The sequence below is a fragment of the Orcinus orca genome, chromosome 4, assembly GCF_937001465.1.
Source record: "Orcinus orca chromosome 4, mOrcOrc1.1, whole genome shotgun sequence".
Taxonomy (NCBI): Eukaryota; Metazoa; Chordata; class Mammalia; order Artiodactyla; family Delphinidae; genus Orcinus; species Orcinus orca.
In genome coordinates this window covers 68182994-68209017 of record NC_064562.1, presented here as the reverse complement: position 1 = coordinate 68209017, position 26024 = coordinate 68182994, and the positions used below count along the sequence as shown (strand labels likewise).

Below are 26024 nucleotides of genomic sequence, written 5' to 3'. Positions count from 1 at the left end.
GTATTTTATTTTACTGGCATATATCACGTTCTTTAAAACTTTACAGAGCTTAATTTTATTATCTTGTGTATATGACAGAAATAATACTAAAGCATAACTATATCAAATTAGCTAAAGACATTCAAGCATAAATAACACTCGTTGGGATTATTTATAAAGGTCTGGAAATCAGTTCTGTTATGCCCCAAATTTACATTAAACTAAGGTAAATTCCAAATTAAGCCATTTTGCAGAAAGTGAAAGAAAATATCAGGAAGGAAATAACAGATCTATTTATACCCTCATATTTATTTATTCTTTAGTTCTTTCTGTCAAGATTTTCAAATTCCATGTAAATATATATATTTATGCATATATGTATATAAATGTATATATATATATATATATATATATATATACTAAATGTACTAACGAATGGAAAAAAGTAACAACAAAGTTAAAGAATTTGGAATGTTTGGTTATTTTTGATGAGGCTTTAACAACTTCAAAAATTTGTGTGTTCCTACATCATTCTCATAGGTTATAGATTTGTGTAATAATTTGTAATAAAGAAAGAAAAGGAAAAACATTTTAAAGATAACAGCAGGGAAAAAAATCTTTCTTGCTTTTTTATATGAAGATCTCAATAATCATGTGAACCTGATCATGATCTTTCACATGACTCGCTCTCTACCAGTCTAAAATAAAAGAGGTAAGGAATGATGAGAAGAACACTTTAATCTCAGATGTGTCAAGAAAACCCTTCCTAGATCTCGGTTCGTAACTTCAGTGTAGACCCCTTCATTTGCTGCTCATAGTGCATGTCAAATTTCTCATTTAGGGCTACTGTAAAGTAATTCTTCCAGTCTCCTGCAATCCCTGTAACAAAAGAGAAAAAAAACAGTAAATATTATGTCTTCCAGCCAGAATAATGAAATTTTCTAATATTCATCACTTTCATTAACACTAATCAAATTTTATTCTTGTAATCCTTAATTATAGAAATAAAATATATACCATAAATACTATATATTTGAGAGTGCAAGCAAGGATTTGTCCTGATTGTTAAAACAAAACAAAACAAACAGCAAATTTATTTCTCTGACCTTCCCCGTTATGCTATCAATACTTCACTTAATTTTTCTTCTCCAATTTCCTCTGAAATGCTGGGGCTCCTGAGATCCATGTTTTACCTACTCCCAAGATATTAAATATCATCTTCATGCTGATAATATTAAAATGCAGACTTACGTCTTCATATCCAAGTGCCTACCTGATATGACCACTTTCATTCCATACGAGCATCTCAAATTCACCCAGTTTAAAAATAAATTCATTTCCTTCCCTACAAAATTGCATTTTATTGGTGACCTTTTCCATAACCTGGTTAATGGCAACAGCAGGTATCCACTGCATAAACTTAACAGTTATCCTTCAACCACAATATCTAATTCTTTATTTATATTCAGACTTTCTTCATAGCCATTGCCTTCTCTCCATTTCTGCTGCCAGCTACAGAGAAGCTCCTCAGCGTTTCCCACCTGTGTGTTTCAATAGCCTAGCAGGCTCTTCTTTTTGCTTTTCATCACATCCAACCCTCCCCTGACAGAAGGAAGTCACCTTGTATTTTAAATTAATCAATTGTTCAATTGCCCCGTTAGCTCAAGGAGATCTAAACTTTCCCAATGACAAGACCCAAAAAGCAGAAGATAGAAAATGTGTCTTGAGAATCATGTGGGGTCTGAAGGTATAACAGTACAAAGCCCTTTACAAACATGGCCATTATTTTAAGTTTGTTGTTTTATCTTAAAAATATATGAGGACATTATGGGAAAAGAAACTGAGATAATCTGAGGATTCAATAATTTAAATATACTCTGCATGTTAACTCTCTTTCATGTGTGCCCTATTTTCACCCAGTGGCAGGTTTGTTATTCCAATTGTTTAAAAAATCCCTGACCCTCTCAATGACAATTTGGTTCCAAGAGCAAGATTTTCTCTGTTCTGTTTCTGCTTCACATATCAGTAAGACTGGATGTCCCAATACTCTGCATATCCTACATGCCTTTGGATTTATAAACTGACTATATCTCATCAAGACCACCATGCCTCCTCCCAATAGATGTCACTTCATTGTATTTTGATATTTTTGCTAAGCCAAGCTGTATTTACCACTAAGTGTTTTGAAACTTAGTCTTTTTTAAAACAACTTTATTGAGGTATAATTTATATACAGAGAACTGTACATATTTAAAGTATACAATTTGATAAGTTTGGAAATTTGCCATTTAGTCTTGAAAAATGCCTTCCACTTGGTTAAGGAAAAGCTGACTAATTATTCTAAGCTTGTTTCTTCATCTCAAAATTAGATTATAATAGAATTTTCTCTTAACTCTTGCATTAGAATTTAAAAAAAATTAGAATTTACAATTTATATGATGTATGTGATGCAACACCAAGGCACAAAGACTTAATAAGTAATAGCTAGTAGAGTGTGGTATTAGTGCTAGTACTGAGGCTGGGTGGCTGCTGGTCATTCTTAATATAATTTGCTGAATATACAAAGTAATCAACAAGTAATAGTAATTTATTAGTAGTAGTACTAATATTTTATGCTTCTGCAGAACTGGTCACTCAAATGTGAAACATCTCTGAAGAAAACAAGCAGGGTCCACAGGCATGAATAGACCTTAATAGATGTTTGCCTATAACTATTTCAACTTATGATTTCCTGCAGCAATGGAGGCAAATAACATGACTATCTCACCCTTTCTCATGAAGGGAGATACTTTTTGGTTCATGACTTCATCCGGTAGCATTGTGTAATTGGTAGATGGATTGTTCTTCATCTCCTGGAATGAAGTGTGTTTTATAATCTTGTCCACAAGCTCGTCTGATGCCTTCCTTCCCAGAAATTCTATCAATTTCATCACCTCTTTTCTGATATTCTAAGAAGAAAAAAATATTTTGAAGACTCAGTTACTAAAATTGAATACATTACTTTGTGGATAAAAAAGGACACAGAAAGAAAACTTTTCTTCCCTCCTCTTCCCCCCACTGATATTGGAATTAGGATTCTAGTGAGCAAAAACATTTCTTGGGGAAGTGGTATTTTTTAACTTCTCTAAGCATAATTTTCCTCATTCATAAAATGAACATAAAAGAAACTACAAAGATTTTTAGAACACTAAATGAGATGCTGTTTATAAAATATTTATTTTAGTCATTTATGCATAATACATGCTCAATAAATACTATCTATGAATATAATATACACTCTTAAAGACTACAGTCCCCTTTGACAGATCAAGTTTGAGGTTGAAAATATGCAGACAGCTTTCAATTTTCTTTTAATTTATTGATGTAACTAGTGAGAAGCAAAGGAACCAGAAAGATTAAGAAAGGGTGTAAAAAGTCAAATACTCAACATGGAACAATATCAGATTTTCATGAACCATAGCTACAAACATCCCCATCTCTAGTCACTTCTATAGCATACCCTATTATTCGGCTTAATCATTCAATGCAACGATTCTCAAAACCAACTATAATGCTTATTCTGGTGTATAGTTCCCTTTACACAGAATGCTGTTCTCTAATTCTCTGTTCTACAAATTACAGCTTGCCTGTCAAACTTCAGCTTAAGTATCACCTTCTTTGGGATAATTTCCTCGACTATTCCAATTTGAGTTAGATAACTCTATTTTTGCTCCCATAAATCCCTATATAAATCCATTGTACCATATACGTATTCTCACGTTTTTTATTTACTTGTTTTCCACAAAAAAAGGTAGTATCTCTACATAACAAGGTTACTGTCTTTTTCTCTTTCTACTTGATATGTTGTAGAAACAAGAGAAAACATTTATTCTTCTGTTCCTCATTCACTCAAATAGAGAAGAAACATAAACACGGCCATTTTTGACCAAAATAGGGAGTAAATGGACATGAACAATTTGGAAGGGTGAAATGGTTGGATTAACTAATACATTTTTTTCGTGTGCCTTTTAAATTTACTGTCTTCAATATTCTCGTTACAGAACACAAATTTAAGTAATAAAATAAACTATAGATCATGGCTGCTTCTCATTCCAATTTGTTCTGTGTTAAATTCTATCAAGAAGTAATAATTCAGTTTCTAAAATAATACTTATGATTTTATTTTAAATTTGTCCTCATCAAAACAACTCTAGAATTACTGCCACATGAATCTTAATAATTGTGCAAAGATGTGGATAAGACATGGATATCAATTGCTTTCTTGGTACTAATAAAGAATAAATAAATAAATAAATAAAGAAGATATTTCTTACCCTTTAATAAAAAGACCCAATAATTTGTCTTTCATTTTAAAATTATTTGATATGTGCACATATGTGCTTTAAAGAATAAAAATCAATATAGCACCCTTACCTACTACCGAATGTATGCAATAAGACATTCATAATTGGTTGAGTTTTTCCATTTGCAAGTTTCCAACTTCATTCTTTTCATTCTCCATTCCAATTTCCACAAACAACAACAAACTTGCTATCCTGAAATTGACCTAATCAATCCTGTGCTTTACTCTGTAGATTTGAGGCTCATGTATGGAACCCTAGACAACATATGGTTTGGTTTTACCCAATTGATGTGCACATTTGAAATGTATTCCTTTTCATTGCAATATAATATTTAATTGTAGAATAATAGTATATATCGTGTATTGATTCCTGAATATATGTATATTTGGGTTGTTTCCAATTTTTATGGTCATGGGGAATGCTGCTATGAAGGTTGCTGTATATATAAACTACTACACACAAGTCAGTGTTTCTCAAGAGCATATATCTACTAGTGGAATTCCTGAGTCTTAAATTATGTGCATGTTTGCCCTCCCTAGGTAACACGTTGTTTCCATAGTGTTTGTATATTTTTATACTCTTAACAGAAATGTGTTACTTCTCACTAACATACATCCTGACTGGTATTTATTATTGTCAGACTTTTTAATTGCTGTCAATCTGGTGGATGTGAAAAGGCATCCTAGTAATTTTTATTTTGAATTACCCTGATTATTAAAAAAGCTGGAAAAAAACCAGATTATGAAGAAATTGTGATGTCCTCACTCTTTTTCATATTGTTGTTCCAGCATTCTCTTTACTCTCTTCTTCTGGAAGTTTGAGTTGATATATGTGAGACCTTGTTAATCTATCTTATATATTCATTACCTCTTCTGAAGTATTCTGTTTATCTCACTGTGGTACATCCTGTGGACTTTCCTCAGCATCATCTTCTACATTAATAATTCACTATTTAGCCATGTCTTATCTGTTATTTAAACTATGTTTTAATTTTCTAATTTTAGTTTTTAAAATTTATTTTAGAAATTCTATTTTGCTGGGGGGTTTTCAAAATCTGCTTTATCAATTTTAGTAATCTCTTGTTTCTTTGTAAAATTTTTAATTTCTTCTTTTGTTTCTTTAAATATGTTCAGCATAGTTATTTTATGGTCCTTGTCTGATAATTCCTACCTCTATGGATTTGGAGACCAGTTAACTCTTCTTGCCCATTGTGATTCCTTGTGTGCATATGTGTGTGCATGTTGTTGTTGTTTTGTTTTATGAACTCAAATTCCTTCTTTTATCTTTGGTAAATTTTTGAGACTTGGGTTTATATGTATTCACTTACAGAAGGTTTTTATTTACTAGCTTCAAATCTGTGCTAAAGTATCTGGATTATTTTAACTTTTGGAGTTGGCTGCATCATTTATTTAAAGGCAGAATTTTGTATTTACCATGGTGTCAAATTCTAACATTTTGAGAATTACTAAGTTGCCATATGTTTTGAGTTTCTCACCTCCTTCATGTCTTCATAGAAAAGAAATAGCACTTGTGGATTCTCTCTCTTTTCCCACCAAGATTTTGTGTGTTCATACCAGGAACCATAAGGAACTAAAATTAGAGAGAAAAATAATGTGAGGACATAGCATCATCTTTATATAGCTTGAAAATGAGTCTTCAGACAAAGAAATATAAATAAATGATCATGGAATGAAAACTAGAGATCAGCTGCACATCTGAAGCAAATTTCTCTGCAGCAAAAGCAGCACAGTATGTTGAATAAACTATATACAGAAACATATTCCCAACTTTCATTATTATGACATGGTTTATGACTCAGAGGAAAAGTGAAGGAAGACTCCATCCATTTGATTCAGAGCTTATGAAAGCATTTTTGAAAATGGTGTGTGTGTGTGTGTGTGTGTGTGTGTTTGTGAAATCAGGTTGTTAGTGAAATGAGTTGAGTAGTGGAATTATCAACATTATTATGATCAGAATTCAGTCCAGGTCTCATATGTACCATTTAAAAACTAGCTTTGGGGCTTCCCTGGTGGCGCAATGGTTGAGAGTCCGCCTGCCGATGCAGGGGACACGAGTTCGTGTCCCGATCCGGGAAGATCCCACATGCCGCGGAGCGGCTGGGCCCGTGAGCCATGGCTGCTGAGCCTGCGCGTCCGGAGCCTGTGCTCCGCAACGGGAGAGGCCACAACAGTGAGAGGCCTGCGTACCGCAAAAACAAACAAACAAACAAAAAAACTAGCTTTGGTAACTGAAGCTAGCAGCTATATAATTTTTGTTACACCACTCACAGTTTAAATGGTAAGAGGTGCCCTCTTAGGGACGCTTAGTATCATTCTCACTCTAAAAAATTAGAAGATTTTGGAGATGATGTGGTATGACCATATACGGTTTCTTCCTTTCTCTTCCCTCATCTTCTCTCACATATATCCAAGTATTTTACCCAGTAAAAAGCTGACATGATAATATAATGATGTGTGAGTCAAAGTACTCTGCTTTGCATTAAATCGTTACATACCTCTTCTGTTCTTTGACTCTACCGACAATTTATTTATTTATTTATTTATTTATTTAGTATAGTTGGCTTACAATATTATAGTGGTTGTACAACATAGTGATTCAATATTTTAATAGATTATACACCGTAAAGTTATAATAAAATATTGACTATATTCCCTATGTTGCCCATTACTTCCCTGTGACTTATTTATTTTATAACTAGCAGCTTGTACCTCATAATCCCCTTCATCTATTTTGCCCCTCCCTATCCCCCTCCCCTGTGGTAAACACTAGTTTGTTTTCTGTATATGTGGGTAGGTCTGTTTCTGTTTTGTTACATTTATTTCTTCACAGAAAAAGTCATATAATGATTTTTATAGTGATCTTATTCGTTCATTTTGCAGAGGTACATTATCTTTCTCTGCCTTATAACACCTGTTTGATAATCTTGAGGCATGTATTTTATTCATGATGCTTTAGCATAAAATTTTCCAAATGTAGAGATAAGCATAATGCACATATACCACATTTTCATTGAGTCAATATTAAATTTTGTGGATATAAAAATGGTGTTATTATCTTTTTTCCTTACAATTATTACTACAGGATTAGAATGGCCTTCTTTAGTTAATACTAGATTCTCCTGAACCCTTTATTTCTTAAATTTGAATACTCAAGTTGCTTTAGTTGGGAGTTAAATAAAAAGACAAAATTTCCCAGAATTTCTGCTCAGGTAACTCTTACACTGTTCTGAGAAATCTAGTTGAATTATTCAGACTGCACAGTAGTTAGAATGAGTAAGAACTTTGTAGATATTCAGACTTCTTTGTGAATTCTGGCCCCATGTAGTATCTGAAATTTTTCTTAGAAACAAATGAACATTTTCTCTCCTCTGTCTTTTTCCCCTCTTGTTCAATGAAGTTGAAATAACACACTATGAAGTGCTTCTGTAATAAAAAGAGATGAGAAAGAATTGGACACACATACATCTGTATACTTATTTGTAGGCACCAAACTAGAGTATCCAGGTTCTGCAATTTTCCATCCGCATCTGGAAACTCTATGCTTGTTCTAAAGTTCAAGGCCTTCTAGAATTTCTGTGTTTTAATTAAGGACTAGGAAGGATAACAGACCAGAACGGACAACAAAAATTTTTGCCCAGAGATGCCATTTGTCTTGTATCATTTACCTTGAAAGAATTCAGAAAAAGAAACTGTTCATACCTTCTCCATCCATGAATTTTTCCACAAAATCTTGAAAAGAACCAGGATCTGGATTAGCAGTCACCATTAAAAAGAAATAGTAATAAGAAACAACCACATCCTTGGCATTCCGGCAAACATAGATGATCTAAGAAGATGAAATTAGATATTAAATCAGCTAATATTTTTCAAATATAGTCTCACCAAGATTTAAAAAGGAAATGTTTATGTTTTCAACTATAAACATAACACATATTTATTGTAGAAATATATAAAATATATAAAATTATAAAGAAGAAAACTCCTTAAATAATCTAAAGTGACAGCATCTTTTGCATTGTTGTTCAATGTTAGCTCTCACTTTTCATTTTTGTGCCATATTCATTTTTATTTCACATATTTCATTTGAGTGTCTCAAATTCCATTGATATAAAATGGATGAGGCAGATTATTATCCCCAATTTATAAGTACAGAAACTAAACTGAAGCTTAGTCAGAATACATGGTTGAGAATAAATGTACCCAATGAGAGTAAAAAGTCTTCTGGCCTTTATGCTACACCACTATTCCTTATAGCAATAAAATAAAAAAGTCCTGTTATTTTCTTGCTTGCAATCTTGAAGAAAAAATCATGTTTATGAGGTTCTTTTTAAGTGCATGTTGCTGTCAGTGAAAAAATATAATCTTCACTCACACCTTGTTTAGTTTCCATTTTATATAGCAAGGAAACATCAATAAATGAACAGACAGGAAGCCTTGGTTTTAGACGCTGGTTCTGGCACTAATTTCTACCATCTTGTGCAAAGCACCAATCATTTTGGACCTACATTTTCTATCTACTAAACAAATGAGTTACATCAGATCGTTACAGTCTTTTCTAGGTCAGACACTCAGTGCTGCCAGAAAAGAGCTGCAAAAGTAAACTTAATCTCTCTGGTCTTCCACTTCCTCCTTCAGGCACCTGAGAAATGCCATTGGGAATGGCTGCTCTTGACTCTCCACTCTTTCCTGGATATGATTAGGCTCATAACCTGTCTTACTAAAGTTAATACATTTTCAAACAATTTTAAAGAAATCTTTTTGTTTACTCTAAGAAGTATGGTTTTCATTTTTAAGGTCCCACTATAAAACGCTCCAAATGCTACAGTAAATAAAGCGAACTTTCTTTTCTCATCAAAGCTATCATTAGCCATATTGAACTTTTCCAACCTTACTTAAAACTCTCCCTAGTCCTTTTTGCCTATTAGCTGAATGGAACTCTTTGCCACTATTTCCAACACTTTACTTCATAATTTTCATCCCTTTTTTTATTCATGCTTTTCCCTCTGTCTTGAATATTCTCTGCATCTCAAAATACTATCCATGGATTGGTTTAAGATGGAGGAGTACAAAGATGTGTTCTTACTCTCTCTTCCAAGAGCACCAGAATCACAACTAACTGCTGCACAATCATTGACAGGAAGACAGAAAGACAAAGAAAGATACCCCACCTCAAAAGACAAAGAAGCTGAAATGAGATGGTTGGAGGGGAGCAATCATAATAAGATCAAATCCCATAAATGGGGTGTGGGTGACTCACAAACTGGAGAAAAATTATACCATAGAAGTCCACCCACTGGAGTGAAGGTCCTGAGCCCCACGTCAGGCTTCCCAACCTGGGGGTCTGGGAAAAGGAGGAGGAATTCCCAGAGAATCAGACTTTGAAGGCTAGTGGGATTTGATTGCAAGACTTAAACAGAACTGGGGGAAACAAAGACTCCACTCTTGAAGGGCACACACAAAGTAGTGTGCACATCAAGACTCAGGGGGAAGGAGCACTGACCCCACAGGAGACTGAACCAGACCTACCTGCTAGTGTTGGAGGGTCTCCTGCAGAGGTGGGGGGCATCTGTGGCTCACTGTAGGTACAAGGACACTGGCAACAGAAGTACTCCTTGGCATGAGCCTTCCTGAAGTACACCATTAGCCCCACCAAAGGACCTGTAGGCTTCAGTCCTGGGTCACCTCAGGCCTCACAACCAACAGGGAGGCAACCCAGCCCCACCGATCAGCAGACAAATGGATTAAAGTTTTACTGAGCTCTGCCCACCAGAGCAACACCCGGCTCTACCTACCACCAGTCCCTCCCATCAGGAAGCTTGCACAACCCTCTTAGATAGCCTCATCTACCAGAGGGCAGACAGCAAAAGCAAGAAAAACAGCAATCCTGAGCCTGTGGAAAGAAAACTACATTCACAGAAACACAGACAAAATGAAAAGGCAGAGGACTATGTACCAGATTAAAGAACAAGATAAAACCCCAGATAAACAACTAAATGAAGTGGAAATAGGCAACTTTCCAGAAAAAGAATTCAGAATAATGATAGTGAAGATGAGCCAGGACCATGGAAAAAGAATGGAGGCAAATATTGAGAATATACAAGAAATGTTTAACCAAGACCTAGAAGAATTAAAGAACAAACACCTAGAAGAATTAAAGAACAAACAAACAGAGAAGAACAATACAATAACTGAAATGAAAAATACACTAGAAGGAATCAATAACAAAATAACTGAGGCAGAAGAATGGATAAGTGACCTGGAAGACAGAATGGTGGAATTCACTGCTGCGGAACAGAATAAAGAAAAAAGAATGAAAATAAATGAAGACAGCCTAAGAGACCTCTGGGACAACATTAAATGCACCAACATTCGAATTATAGGGGTCTCAGAAGGAGAAGAGTGAGAGAAACGATCCAAGAAAATTCTTGAAGAGGTTATAGTCGAAAACTTCCCTAACATGGGAAAAGAAATAGCCACCCAAGTCCAGTAAGTGCAGAGAGTCCCAGGCAAGATAAACCCATGGAGAAACATGCAGAGACACATAGTAATCAAATCAACAAAAATTAAAGACAAAGAAAAATTATAAAAACATTAGGGGAAAAATGACAAATAACATACAAGGGAACTACCATAAGGTTAACAGCTGATTTCTTAGCAGAAACGCTACAAATCAGAAGGGAGTGACATGATATACTTAAAGTGATGAAACAGAAGAACCTACAACCAAGATTACTCTACCTGGCAAGCATCTCATTAAAATTTGATGGAGAAATCAAAAGCTTTACAGACAAGCAAAAACTAAGAGAATTAAGCACCACCAAAACAACTCTACAACAAATGCTAAAGGAACTTCTCTAAGTGGAAAACACAAGAGAATAAAAGGACCTACAAAACAAACCCAAAACAATTAAGAAAATGGTAATAGGAACATACATATTGATAATTACCGTAAATATGAATGGATTAAGTGCTCCAACCAAAAGACACAGGCTCACTAAATGGATGCAAAAACAAGACCCATCTATATGCTTTCTACAAGAGACCCAATTCAGATCTAGGGACACATACAGACTGAAAGTGAGGGAATGGAAAAAGATATTCCATGCAAATGGAAATCAAAAGAGAGCTGGAGTAGCAATACTCATATCAGATAAAATGGACTCTAAAATAAAGAATGTTACAAGAGACAAGAAAGGACACTACATAATGATCAAGTTATCGATCCAAGAAGAAGATATAACAATTGAAAATATTTATGCACCCAAACAAAGGAGCACCTCAATACAAAAGGCAAATGCTAACAGCTATAAAAGAGGAAATTGACAGTAACACAACAATAGTGGGGGACTTTAACGCCTCACTTTCACCCATGGACAGATCATCCAGACAGAAAATTAATAAGGAAACACAAGCTTTAAATGACACAATAGACCAGATAGATTAAATTGATATTTATAGGACATTCCATTCAAAAACAGCTGATTACACTTTCTTCTCAAGTGCACATGGAACATTCTCCAGGATAGATAACATCTTGGGTCACAAATCAAGCCTTGATAAATTTAAGAAAATTGAAATCACATCAAGCATCTTTTCCAACCACAGTGCAATGAGATTAGGAATCAATTACATGGAAAAAAACATAAAAAACACAAACACGTGGAAGCTAAGCAATACGTTACTAAATAACCAAGAGATCACTGAAGTAATCAAAGAGGAAATCAAAAAATACCTAGAGACAAATGACAATGGAAACACGACAATCCAAAATGTATGGGATGCAGCAAAAGCAGTTCTAAGAAGGAAGTTTACAGCAATACATTCCTACATCAAGAAACAAGAAAAATCTCAAAACACAATGTAACCTTACACCTAAAGTAACTAGAGAAAGAAAACAAACAAAACCCAAAGTTAGTAGAAGGAAAGAAATCATAAAAATCAAAGCAAAAATAAATGAAATAGAAACAAAGAAAACAATAGCAAAGATCAATAAAACTAAAACGTGGTTCTTTGAGAACATAAACAAGATTGATAAAACTTTAGCCAGACTCATCAAAGAAAAGAGGGAGAGGACTCAAATCAATAAAATTAGAAATGAAAAAGGAGAAGTTACAATGGACACCACAGAAATACAAAGCATCATGAGACTACTGCAAGTAACTCTATGCCAATAAAATGGACAACCTGGAAGAAATGGACAAATTCTTAGAAAGGTATAGCCTTCCAAGACTGAACCAGGAAGAAATAGAAAATATGAACAGAACAGGCACAAGTAATGAAATTGAAAATGTGATTTTAAATCTTCCAACAAACAAAAGTCCAGGACCAGATGGCTTCACGGGTGAATTCTATCAAAGATTTAGAGAACAGCTAATACCCATACTTCTCAAAGTCTTCCAACAAATTTCAGAGGAAGGGACATTCCCAAGCTCATTCTATGAGGCCACCATCACGCTGATACCAAAACCAGACAAAGATATTACAAAAAAAAGAAAATTACAGACCAATAACACTGATGAATATAGAGGCAAAAATCCTCAACAATATACTAGCAAACAGAATCCAACAATACATTAAAAGGATCATATACCACGATCAAGTGGGATTTATCCCAGGGAGGCAAGGATACTTCAATATACACAAATCAATCAATGTGATACATCATATTAACAAGCTGGAGAATAAAAACCATATGATCATATCAATAGATGCAGACAAATCTTTTGACAAAATTCAACACCAATTTATGATAAAAAAAAAAACTCTCCAGAAAATGGGCATAGAGGGAACCTACCTCAACAAAACAAAGGCCATATATGGCAAACATATAGCAAACATCATACACAATGGTGAAAAACTGAAAGCATTTCATCTAAGATCAGGAACAAGACAAGGATATCCACTCTTGCCACCATTATTCAACATAGTTTTGGAAGTCCTAGCCATGGCAATCAGAGAAGGAAAAGAAATAAAAGGAATACAAATTGGAATAGAAGAAGTAAAATTGTCACTGTTTGCAGATGACATGATATTATACATTTAGAATCCTAAAGATGCCACCAGAAAACTACTAGAGCTAATCAATTAATTTGGTAAAGTAGCAGGATACAAAATTAATGCACAGGGCTTCACTGGTGGTGCAGTGGTTGAGAGTCCGCGTGCCGATGCAGGGGACATGGGTTCATGCTCCGGTCCGGGAAGACCCCACATGCCATGGAGCGGTAAGGCCCATGAGCCATGGAAGCTGAGCCTGCGCCTCTGGAGCCTGTGCTCTGCAACGGGAGAGGCCACAGCAGTGAGAGGCCCGCATACCAAAAAAAAAAAAAATTAATGCACAGAAATCTCTTGCATTCCTACACACTAACAATGAAAGATCAGAAAGAGAAATCAAGAAAATAATATCATTCACCATTGCAACAAAAAGAATAAAATACCTAGGAATACACCTACCTAAGGAGGCAAAAGATCTGTGCTCAGAAAACTATAAGAAACTGATGAAAGAAATCAAAGATGACACAAACAGATGGAGAGATATAGTATGTTCTTGGATTGGAAGAATCAATATTGTGAAAATAGCTATACTACCCAAAGCAATCTACAGATTCAATGCAATTCCTATCAAATTACCAATGGCATTTTTTACAGAACTAGAACAAAAAATCTTAAAATTTGTATGGAGACACAAAGGACCCCATATAGCCAAAGTAGTCTTGAGGGAAAAAAAACGGAGCCGGAGGAAGCAGATCCCTGAGTTCAGACTATACTACAAAGCTACACTAATCAAGACAATATGGTACTGGCACAAAAACAGAAATATAGATCAGTGGAACAGGATAGAAAGCACAGAGATAAACCCATGCACCTATGGTCAACTAATCTATGACAAAAGAAGCAAGGATATACAATGGAGAAAAGACAGTCTCTTCAATAAGTGGTGCTGGGAAAACTGGACAGCTACATGTAAAAGAATGAAATTAGAGCACTCCCTAACACCATACACAAATAAACTAAATAAATAAAACAAAATGGATTAAAGACCTAAATGTAAGCCTGGACACTATAAAACTCTTAGAGGAATACATAGGAAGAACACTCTTTGACATAAATCACAGCAAGATCTTTTTTGACCCATCTCCTAGAGTAATGGAAATAAAAACAAAAATAAACAAATGGGACCTAATGAAACTTAAAAGCTTTTGTGCAGCAAAGGAAACTATAAACAAGACAAAAAGACAATCCTCTGAATGGAAGAAAGTATTTGCAAATGAATCAATGGACAAAGGATTAATCTCCAATATATATAAACAGCTCATTCAGCTCAATATTAAAAAAAACAAAAACCCAATCAAAAAATGGGCAGAAGGCCTAAATAGACATTTCTCCAAAGAAGACATACAGATGGCCAAAAGGCACATGAAAAGCTGCTCAACATCACTAATTATTAGATAAATGTAAATCAAAACTACAGTGAGGTATTACCTCACACTGGTTAGAATGGCATCATCAGAAAATCTACAAGCAATAATTGCTGGAGAGGGTGTGGAGAAAAGGGAACCCTCTTGCACCGTTGGTGGGAATATAAATTGATGCAGCCACTATGGAGAGCAGCATGGACGTTCCTTAAAATACTAAAAATAGAATTACCATATGACCCAGCAATCCCACTACTGGGCGTATACCCAGAGAAAACCATAATTCAAAGAGACACATGCATCCCAATGTTCATTGCAGCACTATTTGCATTAGACAGGTCATGGAAACAACCTAAATGCCCATCAACAGATGAATGGAAAAAGATGTGGTACAATGGAATATTACTCAGCCATAAAAAGGAACGAAATTGGGTCATTTGTAGAGACATGGATGGACCTATAGACTGTCATACAGAGTGAAGTATGTCAGAAAGAGAGAAACAAATATCCTATATTAACGCATATATGTGGAATCTTGAAAAATGGTACAGATGAACCGGTTTGCAAGGCAGAAATAGAGACACAGATGTAGAGAATAAACATATGGACACCAAGAGGGGTAAGCAGGGTGCGGGTGGTGGTGGGATGAATTGGGAGATTGGGATTGACTTATATATACTAATATGTATAAAATAGACAACTAATAAGAACCTGCTGTATAAATAAATTAATTAAATTAAATAAAAAAATACTATCCATATTTAAACCTTTGCTCCAAGTCCTCCATAAAAGTTTTTATTCTCCAGGATGTGGGGCGGGGGAAGGTGGGAAGTTAAAGCAATTCCTCTTTCCTTAAACTTCCATCAGTTTGTCTTATCTCTTTTTTGGAAGATCCTATTCTCTTCCCTAACTTTTCACTGCACATGCTCTTCCTGCCTTCGAGGTAAATCTAGGTCTTTCCACTCACTTCTCTCAAGTCAAAGTTTCTAGTTTGCCCACAATTCACTTGGGATCATAATCTATCTTAAAATTCCTACACTTGAAAACCCCCTGATCCTATAATAATTCATACTTCAACCAGCTGTGACATTTTTAAGCTTGTGGTCATTCCCTTGTTTTAACTGAAGATTTGAACACCTGCCTTATAGTGTTACTCTCCATACCAAAACTTTTCACCACACTGTATAATTTTAGTGTCTGTATGCATGAACCATCTGATTCTCTAGGTTCATGTGGTCATTGATCATTACCTCTATTTTACTTCAACTAACAATATTTTTAGCCAAATCTTGAAACTTGTCAGTACCCTAAAGTTTCTGAAGGCTTGTCCTTGAGCACCATGTTTTCTTCCAAGACAGTCCTGTTTCTTTATTCTTTCTTTCTTATCAGGAATATACCTCTTCTGCAACAACTCCAAGTTCTCAAGTTTATTGGCCTCAATTGTTTCTTTTATCTATTAGCCTGTTCCCTTTTTTTTTTTTACTTTCTTCTTTTTTATCACTTAAAGTTTCTAGTCCAACACTCCAAACACACTTTTACTAAGAGTCTCAATCCACTTCTCTTCTTGTCTACCAGTGAATCACCCTGGAAGTACTCAGGATGTGAATCCATCCAGTTGTCTCCTAGTCTTTGATGATCTCTGAGATGATCAGCAGTTTTGTGAAGACTGAGGCTATTATAAAGGTACAGTATGTATTTTCATTTAAAAGTAAAGGGGGGGAATTCCCTGGTGGCACGGTGGTTAAGAATCCACCTGCCAATGCAGGGGACATGGGCTGAAGCCCTCGTCTGGGAAGATCCCGCATGCCATGGAACAACTAAGCCCATGTGCCATAGCTACTGAGCCTACATGCCACAACTACTGAAGCCTGCGAGCCTAGAGCCCATGCTCTGCAACAAGAGAAGCCACTGCAATGAGAAGCCTGTGCACTGCAATGAAAAGTAGTCCCCGCTCGCTGCAACTAGAGAAAGCCTGCGCACAGAAATGAAGACCCAACACAGCCAAAGATAAATAAATTTATAAAAAATATACTTTTTTAATTTTTAAAAATAAATAAATAAAGGGGTAACATCAAGGCTTCATCCCATTCTCAAAAGAAAAAAAGTAACTTGGCCAAATCTCTTGAAAAAATAGTAATCACATGTTTCCCAAAAGATACATGAATAATGTTTATTAAAGAGAGAGCTCTTGTGTATGGAATGATTTCAGCACCATGTATGTGATCTTTCTAAGATTGCCTATGATAAAAACAAACAAACAAACAAACAAAAACCATTGGAATCTTAAAAATTTTGCACCATGGATCTCCAGAAAATGTCATATATGCCCTGTTACGTCAGTGTACAAAATGGAAATGTTTCATGACTCAGATCCCCTTTTTGTCAATAATGACTACGCATAGTACTTTAATATCTTATATGTTTAGTATGGGTCATAGTGTGTCCTAATAAAGCTAGTAAGGTCTTGAGAAATGGCTTCAGTGTTTTAAGACAATGTTTTGCCTGTACTTTAGGATTCCATGTATTATTCTTTCTAAAAAGCAAAATTGATCATATAAATCAGCAGCTTAATATGGCTGTAACTCCTCATTATCATCAAAGTGGAACCCAAACTTTCTAAATTGGCTTCCATATCTGTTATAAACAAACCCAGCTTATCTCCCTTCACTCATCCAGCCAGTATGGACACTCAGCTTTCCAGCTAAATTGAACTGGTTTCACATCCCACCTTGGGTTGCCTCTGGGATTATATAGACTAATTCCTATACATCCTTCATATATCAACTGAGATGTTACTTGCTCCTGGATAACTTCTCTGCCCTCAATGTCTGGGCTAGAATTCTTCTCTTACTTGACTTATAGTACCTTATGTATTGTTTCTTTATTTGTCACTTTCCCCCTGTGGACCATGTGCCCATGAAGACAAGGATTGCATGCATCTTATTAATTGTCATATTGCTGGCTCAGGATAGGCACTCAGTAAATAATTATTATGTTATTTTTATCTGGTTTGTCCTTGTCCAGTTCATTTGCATGCCTCACAATGCCAAGCACAATAGTTTTCAAAAAGAGTATATTGAATGCAATTACTAATAACAGCAAATACAAAAGTAGCTACCATATATTATTTATAACATGCTAGGTACTATGTTAAGCACTTTACAAGAATTATTTTAGTTAATCCTTATAACAACTTTATGCGGAATGCAATTATTATCTCTCTTTTATAGATGAGGAAACTGAAGCTTAGATAGTTTACCTGTTTTTCTCAGAATTACCTCTGGAGTTAGAACTGAAATCTAAACTCTTTGACTATACTGACTATGATCCACATTTTAAAAATGTCTATAGATTCAATGAAGGAATAAGTAAACAAGTGTGTATAAGACACAGTTAGGATGTTACATAACTTTATCATTGTAAAATTCTTTGAGTTCAGTGAAGTTCTAATAACACTTTACTCTGGTTACCTTACAGTTCTTTTCCCAAAATGAGGCTGGAAGAAGCTCAGGTGGCAGATGAGACTTCACTATTCTAGGAGATGCCATCTGTTTTAATTGTTTTACTCCTAATTTTTTAAAAAAACAAAAGTTAGACAACTTCAAAAATTATAAATATTTATATGGATTTTCATAGATTAAAAAAATAAAAGTAACTATATACTCTATATCGTTTTCATAATAATAATACATATTCACTATGACAGAAGTTTAGGTAGAGAAAATTATAGAGAAAAAATAGATCAAATAAAATTTCACCTTTGAAAAAAATCATTATTAACGTTTTGGTAAGCATCCTTCCATACAAAGATGTCTATACGCCCAGACTCACAGCCATACAAATACCACACACACAGATGAAATATTTAATATCTTCTGATCGCATTTTTCTTTTCTTTTAAGATTTTTTTCATGTGGACCATTTTTGTAAGTCTTTATTTAATTTGTTATAATATTGCTTCTGTTTTATGTTTTGGTTTTTTGGCCGTGAAGCATGTGGGATCTTAGCTCCCTGACCAGGGATCAAACCCGCACCCTCTGCATTGGAAGGTGAAGTCTTAACTGCTGGACAGACAAGGAAGTCCCCTAATTGCATTTTTCTCGATATATTATAGTAACACTTCAATGTCAAGAAATATATGTCATTGTAACATGTTTAATGATTTCATATCACTTTTAACTCTTCTTTTGTTGATTAACATATATATTGTTTCTAATTTTTCATAATATTAAAAGAATCTGTGATAAAAATATTTTTGCATATATCCTTGAAAATTTTATGGATATCTTCCTGGCATTTAAAGTACTGTTGCATACATCTCATAAAGAGATAAATGCTCACATATTACTAGGCTCTGCTGAAAGCATGTCAGAGCTATCCTATTCTCTCTATTCCAGGCATATGCTATACCATAAACTCTGTCAAGATTTAAAATTAAATTTACATTCTTTCTTATGTAGAAGACATAATACTAATTGCCACTTTTGCTTATAGTCTCTTTCCTTGCACCATTTACATCCACACTTAAAATATGTGTATATAGCTTTTAAAATTAACTTAAGCATTACCATTCATCACCTTTTCGGTTCTGCATTCCAGGTAAGGAATTCGATTAAAAATGGCATCTTCTTTGCACTTTTCCACATCACCCTCTGTATAAATCATGTATACAATTTCACTAACCCATGTTGTGCCTGAAAAAATTAAACAAATCTGAGTCTCCCACTGATGATGCATAGCTGATGATGCAGGGAGTGATAGATTTATAGTTGGATAAAGTAGGAAGTTACCAATGCAATAGTATTTGAAAGATGCCAGAATAACCACAGGACTCAAGAAATATTTCCTCTAAAATTTAATCTTATAGGATCTTAACATAGCATCAATAAATAAAGAACATTGTAATAAGATACACCTGTGGTAGAAATCTGAATGTGTCGATGATGAATTGTGACATTGTACAATCTGATAACAGTCTTGGAACTAAATTTTTACATCTAAAAAGTAACCATGCTTTCATCCACAAATTTTCTAGATAGCTTCTATGCCTCAGGTTGAGTCCTACTACAGAGTATATAGAAAAGAATAAATCTGGTCCTTGTCCTGTGATGTTCAAAGGCCCTCTGAAAAGTCAGAAAGAATGCTCAAAAATTACAACACTTCTTTTTCCTTAAGATGTTGTAATACAGATGGTCACAGGGATTCAAAGGACTTTAAAGGAGGAACTTTGTGTGCTTCTGCTGCTGCCGTGATGTTTCCACAAGAAATGCCTTCAAGATACCATGATAATTGAGCTTAGCTTTAACAAACAATTGGCATAAATTCACAAGTTTTGTAAGGTAGGAAAGTGGTCTACCAGACAGAAAATCTGTTGGTTTGTTTTTCTTAATCAAAGGCCAGATACTTACAAATAGTAAAGAGGCAAGGAAACAAATTGGATGTAGATTATAAAGACTAAATCAGAGGCTACCTGAAGGGATGTGTGGAGATGAGCTTACAGTAGCAACCACACACTGAGCCTAAAAAGCCTTGTAGTTCATACTAGAGTTCAAGTTGTTTTCTAAAAGTTTTTCAAAGGCATTAGCATACATTAAGCAAGAAAGCAAGATTATCATGGTTATATTTTGGAAGAATTCCTCTAGAGCCAAAGTAAATAAAACAATGGAGTGAGGGGTCAATAAGAAAGGTGACAAGAGACCTGTAAGAGACTGACTGTGAGGCATATCTAAGAGACTAAAAGGGCAAAACACATTGATTGACTGAATATGGGAGATGCAGAAGTAAGAGAAATTGACTCTGGAGTAGCTCTCAGGTGTCCTCTTCATGTGACTGGTTTTGTGCTGACATAGATCTAGACAAGAAAGAGAAATGCAGGAGCTCTTTACAGTCAGAGTAGTCAAAGACATATTTAGTGTTTGACATACTTGTGTTAATTGGAACAGTTAGAGAAGATAGAGATAGAGAAGATAGAGAAGAAGTCTGTACTGGACCTTTCTAATTTCTAAAGATCTAGGATTGTAAGACTCCAGAGTTATGACTAACAAGCTAATTTCAGGAAAAAAGACATTGCTTGCAAATAGAGTTTCAGAGATGGACTTTATAAAGAGGAGCTGGTTAGCTGAAAAAGTGTTAAGTTTTAAAAAATCTGTGAAAATTGCTTATACTTTGTCTATACAACAATGACAATAATGAAATAAGGTAAACACAGTGGGTAGTTTTAAATTTTAGTTATGGTTCCATATTCATCCATCTATATTATGTGATTTCCTAAAGTGGTCAACAATACCCATTTGTCAATGTGCTGCTCAAATTATAGGTACAGATTGTGGTCTTAGAATAGAGCTATCGTATGCCACTTTTTGTATGTCTATACCAAAACTGCTATATCTGTCCTTATTTAATATAGAGAATGAGTGTGGGAGGGGTGAATGGCTCAATATTTACCAGTCAAGGTGGGTTTGTCATTTCTAGGTGAAAAGGGAAAAACTTTGACCTAACAAAGAGACTTACCAGATTTGGGATAGGTGACAATGACAAGGTCATCTGGCCTTGCCTCAAATGCCTCCACATCATGCCAATATTGGATAAATTCTTTATACAGTAGAATTCCATGGATTCTGCCAAAGTAATCTAAATAGGCAGGTTTGGAAGAATTCATCATAGAGTGGTACACTGAAAGAAAAAAAGGTATGCTTTCCACTTTGTATGTACTTTAAAATGTTTTAACATTAATAATAGCCCTGTACATTGAGTTTCTCTTGGGTGTCTAGCATTTCTTAGCTGTTGAGCATATGGGGTAAATGCATATTAAAGAAGGATATAACATAGCCTTGGTGTTTTAAGAGTTTCTAATCCTATTAATAAGTCTAACATATGAAAGAATAAGTACAAAGCACAATAAAGTAAGATGTTTCAAAACTATGTACAAAATGTGTGATACATTCAACAGAGCCTTCGATTTCTCTGTCAAAATTGATGGGGCATATAAAAAAACTAAGAGATTGAGAAAATACAACAATACTTTGGCAAATAATCACTTTGATTAATTCTGTATACATTAAGTAACAATAAAGATTGATGGTCACATTTGATAGCTATTGCCAAATATCAAAGTCAGAGCTTCCTTAGGTCCTGAATATGTTTCATTTAATGAAAAAAAAAAATCAAATGCTTGTTGAGTGTATTAAAAAGAAGATGAAATTAATGACACTGTAATGGATACGTCTAAGACGGATTCTTGAGGGTAGAGAAGATTCCTGTGTGACCCCTAGCATTACTTATACTTTTCTCTCTCACTTGATCAGTAAAGAAGTCGACACTCCCATTGAGTGACTTGTGTGACAATTATAAGGTTAAACAACATGGTTATCATTGACAGTTCCTCTCCTGATCCCATGTTAAATCATTTCATGTTCAGAGTTAGCCTTAAAATTTTTAATTAAGCACACTTTCCTTTATTGGCTTTCAACTTCTTTCACTACATTTTTACTCCCCAAACTTACCCCGTTCTGAGTTTGTGATATAGTATCTCAACAAATGTTGCCCTTCTTTGATATTAGCATTACAGCTAATATCCACCCTTGCCCAAAAAACTGCCAGATAAGTTGTTATACCCCTATACATTTGTGACTGCTGTGGCTTTTAGTGTCTTTTTCAGAAAGTTCATACCATAACAGGAGCCTCTTGGAGGCAGTAGTTCTTTTAGTCACCTAATGTGTTTCCTTTAATACAGAGCATCCCAAACTATGAGAAGTACACTGTAAAGAGGAAGTGAAATTAGCAGATATTGTAACAAATGCATTAACCCAAAGGAAGAAATAACTGATGGTAAAATTTTAGAAAGATGTGACCTACAAATCAAACCAAGTATTTAGACCACTGACTTACACTGAAAGCTCCTTCTGGTAGTGTTTCCCCTACTACATTTCAGGCTAAACAGTGGAGATGAAAACTTTCAGATGTTACCTCCCATCTCTCCCCCACTAGCACCAGGCACTCAAACCCATTGATTCCATCTCCATTATTTTCTTCTTTTTTCTATCTTCATGGTCACTGCCCTAGTTAGGAAGCTCAACAACTACTGACTGAATATGAAAATAGCCTTCCAGCTGGCCTCACTGTAAGAAGTGCCTATTTTTTTTCTACAACCACCCTAGGAAAGAAAATGGATGTTATTTATTAGACACTTTTTGCCAGACATGAAAAGTTTTATTTTAAAACGTTATGCATATGTCATAAGGTTCTATGAAAAAGCAGACATCATTATAGATTAGGTTAAGTTTGTCCTGCAGGAGACTCTTTGAGGATTGAACCATATCCATTTTACACAAAGAAGGATAAATTCGCACACATTCATGCATCCATGTAAACATGCACATATAAATATCCTTATTTTTGACACGTTGAAAACATTAAGTGATATAGAGAAAATGAAAGTGCTCTCTTTATTCTACACATAAGACATGATCATTCCTAATAATGCTGTTTTTATGTTTCTAAATATTTAAGTATATATAAAATCTATACACTTATGAATGTAGTTTAATTTGTATTCTATTTTACATTCATTTGTAATCTATTTTTATACTGAACTGTATGATGTGAACATATTTTGCTGCTGGTACATAAATTCTGTTTTTATTCTTATAAATAACACATAGCAATCCATAGTATGGATGTAACATAGATGATACAACTCTTTATTGTTGGGAATCCCTGTTGTTCCTTTTTTCCAATATAAATGGTACTGCAACAAATTTCTTCGAGCATATGTCTTTTCACACTTATCTTTGCAGTGATGATGGAATTGCCAAAGTAAAAGGTATACACACTTAAGAAATTGGCAATTGTCTTTAACAAATCACTAAAGGAGTGTGCACATTTGCGCGGTATATGAAATTGCCTATTTTCTCACTGCATCATCAGTATTGGAAATTTAATTGTTGCAATCTTTCATAATTGAATATATATTATTTAAAATCTGTATTTCATAGATATTTTATAATTTTTCATATTTCTTAAGTTTATTGGTTCTTTTAATCATTTTGATCAATTTTGCCCATCAGGAGTGTTGTTTTGTCCTAACTGATGTATAGCTAGTAATTTATTATTTATTTATAAATTGAAGATATCTGCAGTTTTCCCATCATGTATTTCCAGTTGTCTTTAACTTTCTTACTGGTTTGCATAGAAGTCTATTGTTCATATAATCACTAGAAAAAACTGTGTGAGGAAGGCATCCCTTGCCCTGTCTGTTGATTTGTTTATTCATGTGAACAACTTTCTTGATGTTCTGCCAAGTTTGTAAGAATTGGCTTATAGTCAATCGGGAGTAGCTGATTTATTATCAAACAGTTGACTGACTTCTGGCTGACCCTTCATGGTCAATTTGAATCTGAGTTAAACTAGGTGGCATATAATAAAATCTCTTTCTTTGTTTACCTAACTTCTTTTAGTAAATTATCTCACATCACAATGTATAGATTCACCTCTAGCTGCTTTTTTCTTTCTCAAAAGACCTATTTCAGTTAGAAACTGTCAATTTCATTTCCTAACTGAGTATGTAGGTTACTGGTGTCTAGAAACACCAACAAAAATTATTAAAACTGTGATTCATAAATTCAGTTGAAGGAAGAAATATTTCTTCTTTCTCTTTTATTTCTTCTTTCCTTCCTCTTTTTCTTTCTGTGTTTCTCCATCCTCCCCTCCTCCACTCTCAATCTGCCTTTAATTCAGCAAGTACTCTCTGTCTGAGTTCCTCTGTTGTTACCAAACCCAGTGATAAGTGCTGAATACCAGGGTGAGTGTAGATGCAAAGAGCTCACTTCAGCCTCACCTTCTTCGACTTACTTGGATTTGAGCAAAGTGGCTGAAAGTAGAGAATATCCTCTTGTACATCATTCTATCCAGAACCTCAGCACTGTGTCACAAAATAGATGCTAAAAAATCCTCATTAAATTCAATTATTTAATTGTTAGATCAAATCTCTTCGGGCTCTCTAGGTTCCACTAAAGTCTCCTAGATAAAATAAGTACTATCCTGACAATGGTCTACCTGTCAACAACTTACCAAGGACTTGGATTTCTGCTCTTGTGTATCTGATATCTCTCACTTAAAAGTGATAGTAATATTTTCAAGGCCTCTAGTGGTAATAGACTTCTGATATATTTCACAGAAGTAAACACCTGACTAGAATTCAGTCTCCCCTCTAACTTTTCTACTCTGTTGCTTTGTTTTCTTATCAGTAAAATAGAGAACATGTCCAACATGCAGGACTTACAAGGCAATTAGGATACTGTAGTTTTATGTTAAAACTCTTTAAACAGCAAAGCATTATATAAATACAAGATATTATTTTTAATGATAAATAAGTGATTTAATAAAGCTTTACATGTTGTACATTATTAAGTGACTAAAATATTGATTAAAAACTTCATTATCTCTATATTTCCTTTTTAAAACAGTTTTGTAATAAATAATTTGCATTCTGTATTTGCTATATCTAAAATCTAAATATTAATGTCAGCAATAATGAGATAAAACCTGTCCAGATGGTCCTGTGAAAGAAACTTGGTGATCCAATCCAGTTTTCTTCAAATCTCCACTCAGGTTTCAAGCTGCAAAAAAAGATGAGAACTACTGTGCATTTGGAATGTTTCTGGTGAGCTTTTATTCTGAATGCCAGAGAAGGAGGCGGAGATTAATCTGCAGGGCTAGGCTTTCTGGAGTTTGTGTTGCAACGGAGTAATACAAATATGGAATCATACCTGCAGATGCAGTGAGCCACACAGAGTCATGTTTATTCATACAGAGATGTAGAAATTCTTCTGTTATTTTTCATTCTTGGTTCATTATCAAATTTCTATCTGCCAATAGCCATCTGTGGGTTGAGGAGAAGGAGGGAGAGGAAGTGAAGGCAAAGAAGAGGGAGAAAAATGTAAACATGATGCAACAGAGTATAAGAGAGCTTGGAAGACAGCGTCCCTTACTCATTCACTGATGAATAATCAAATAGGCGCGCTTGATCTTTGAGAGAATAAACTTAATAGGGGAGTAAGAAACAGAGAAGAAACAGGAGGGCATCGAGGACCCTGGATCAGGAGACCTAGATTAGTTTAGGGAGACCTGTCAAAGAAGGCATTGTAGTACTTGCTTGTGTCCTAAGTCACTTGGAAAACACTTTCTATTTAAATATCTTTGCCTTTAACTCTTAAGCATCCCTGAAAATCAAAAACAGGTGACAGCTAAGGAAAGAATGTAAACGGCACTCA

General features: G+C 34.7%; 1 protein-coding gene across 2 annotated transcripts; it reads right to left on the bottom strand.

The window, feature by feature from the left end:
* SULT1E1 (sulfotransferase family 1E member 1) lies at positions 1 to 25400 on the bottom strand. 2 transcript variants are annotated; one of them, XM_004268342.3, is made up of 8 exons: positions 25297 to 25400; positions 21265 to 21426; positions 19323 to 19448; positions 18225 to 18322; positions 8042 to 8168; positions 5818 to 5912; positions 2747 to 2927; positions 1 to 858 (listed from the first exon to the last, which is right to left on the bottom strand). In XM_004268342.3, the coding sequence occupies exons 2-8, from the start codon at positions 21413 to 21415 to the stop codon at positions 746 to 748; spliced, it is 891 nt and encodes a 296-aa protein (XP_004268390.2). In that variant the 5' UTR covers positions 21416 to 21426; positions 25297 to 25400; the 3' UTR covers positions 1 to 745. The 2 variants fall into 2 exon arrangements, with proteins under 2 accessions (XP_004268390.2, XP_049565473.1); XM_049709516.1 differs by lacking the exon at positions 25297 to 25400 and adding an exon at positions 24604 to 25114.
* Between the last annotated feature and the right edge of the window lie 624 nt (positions 25401 to 26024).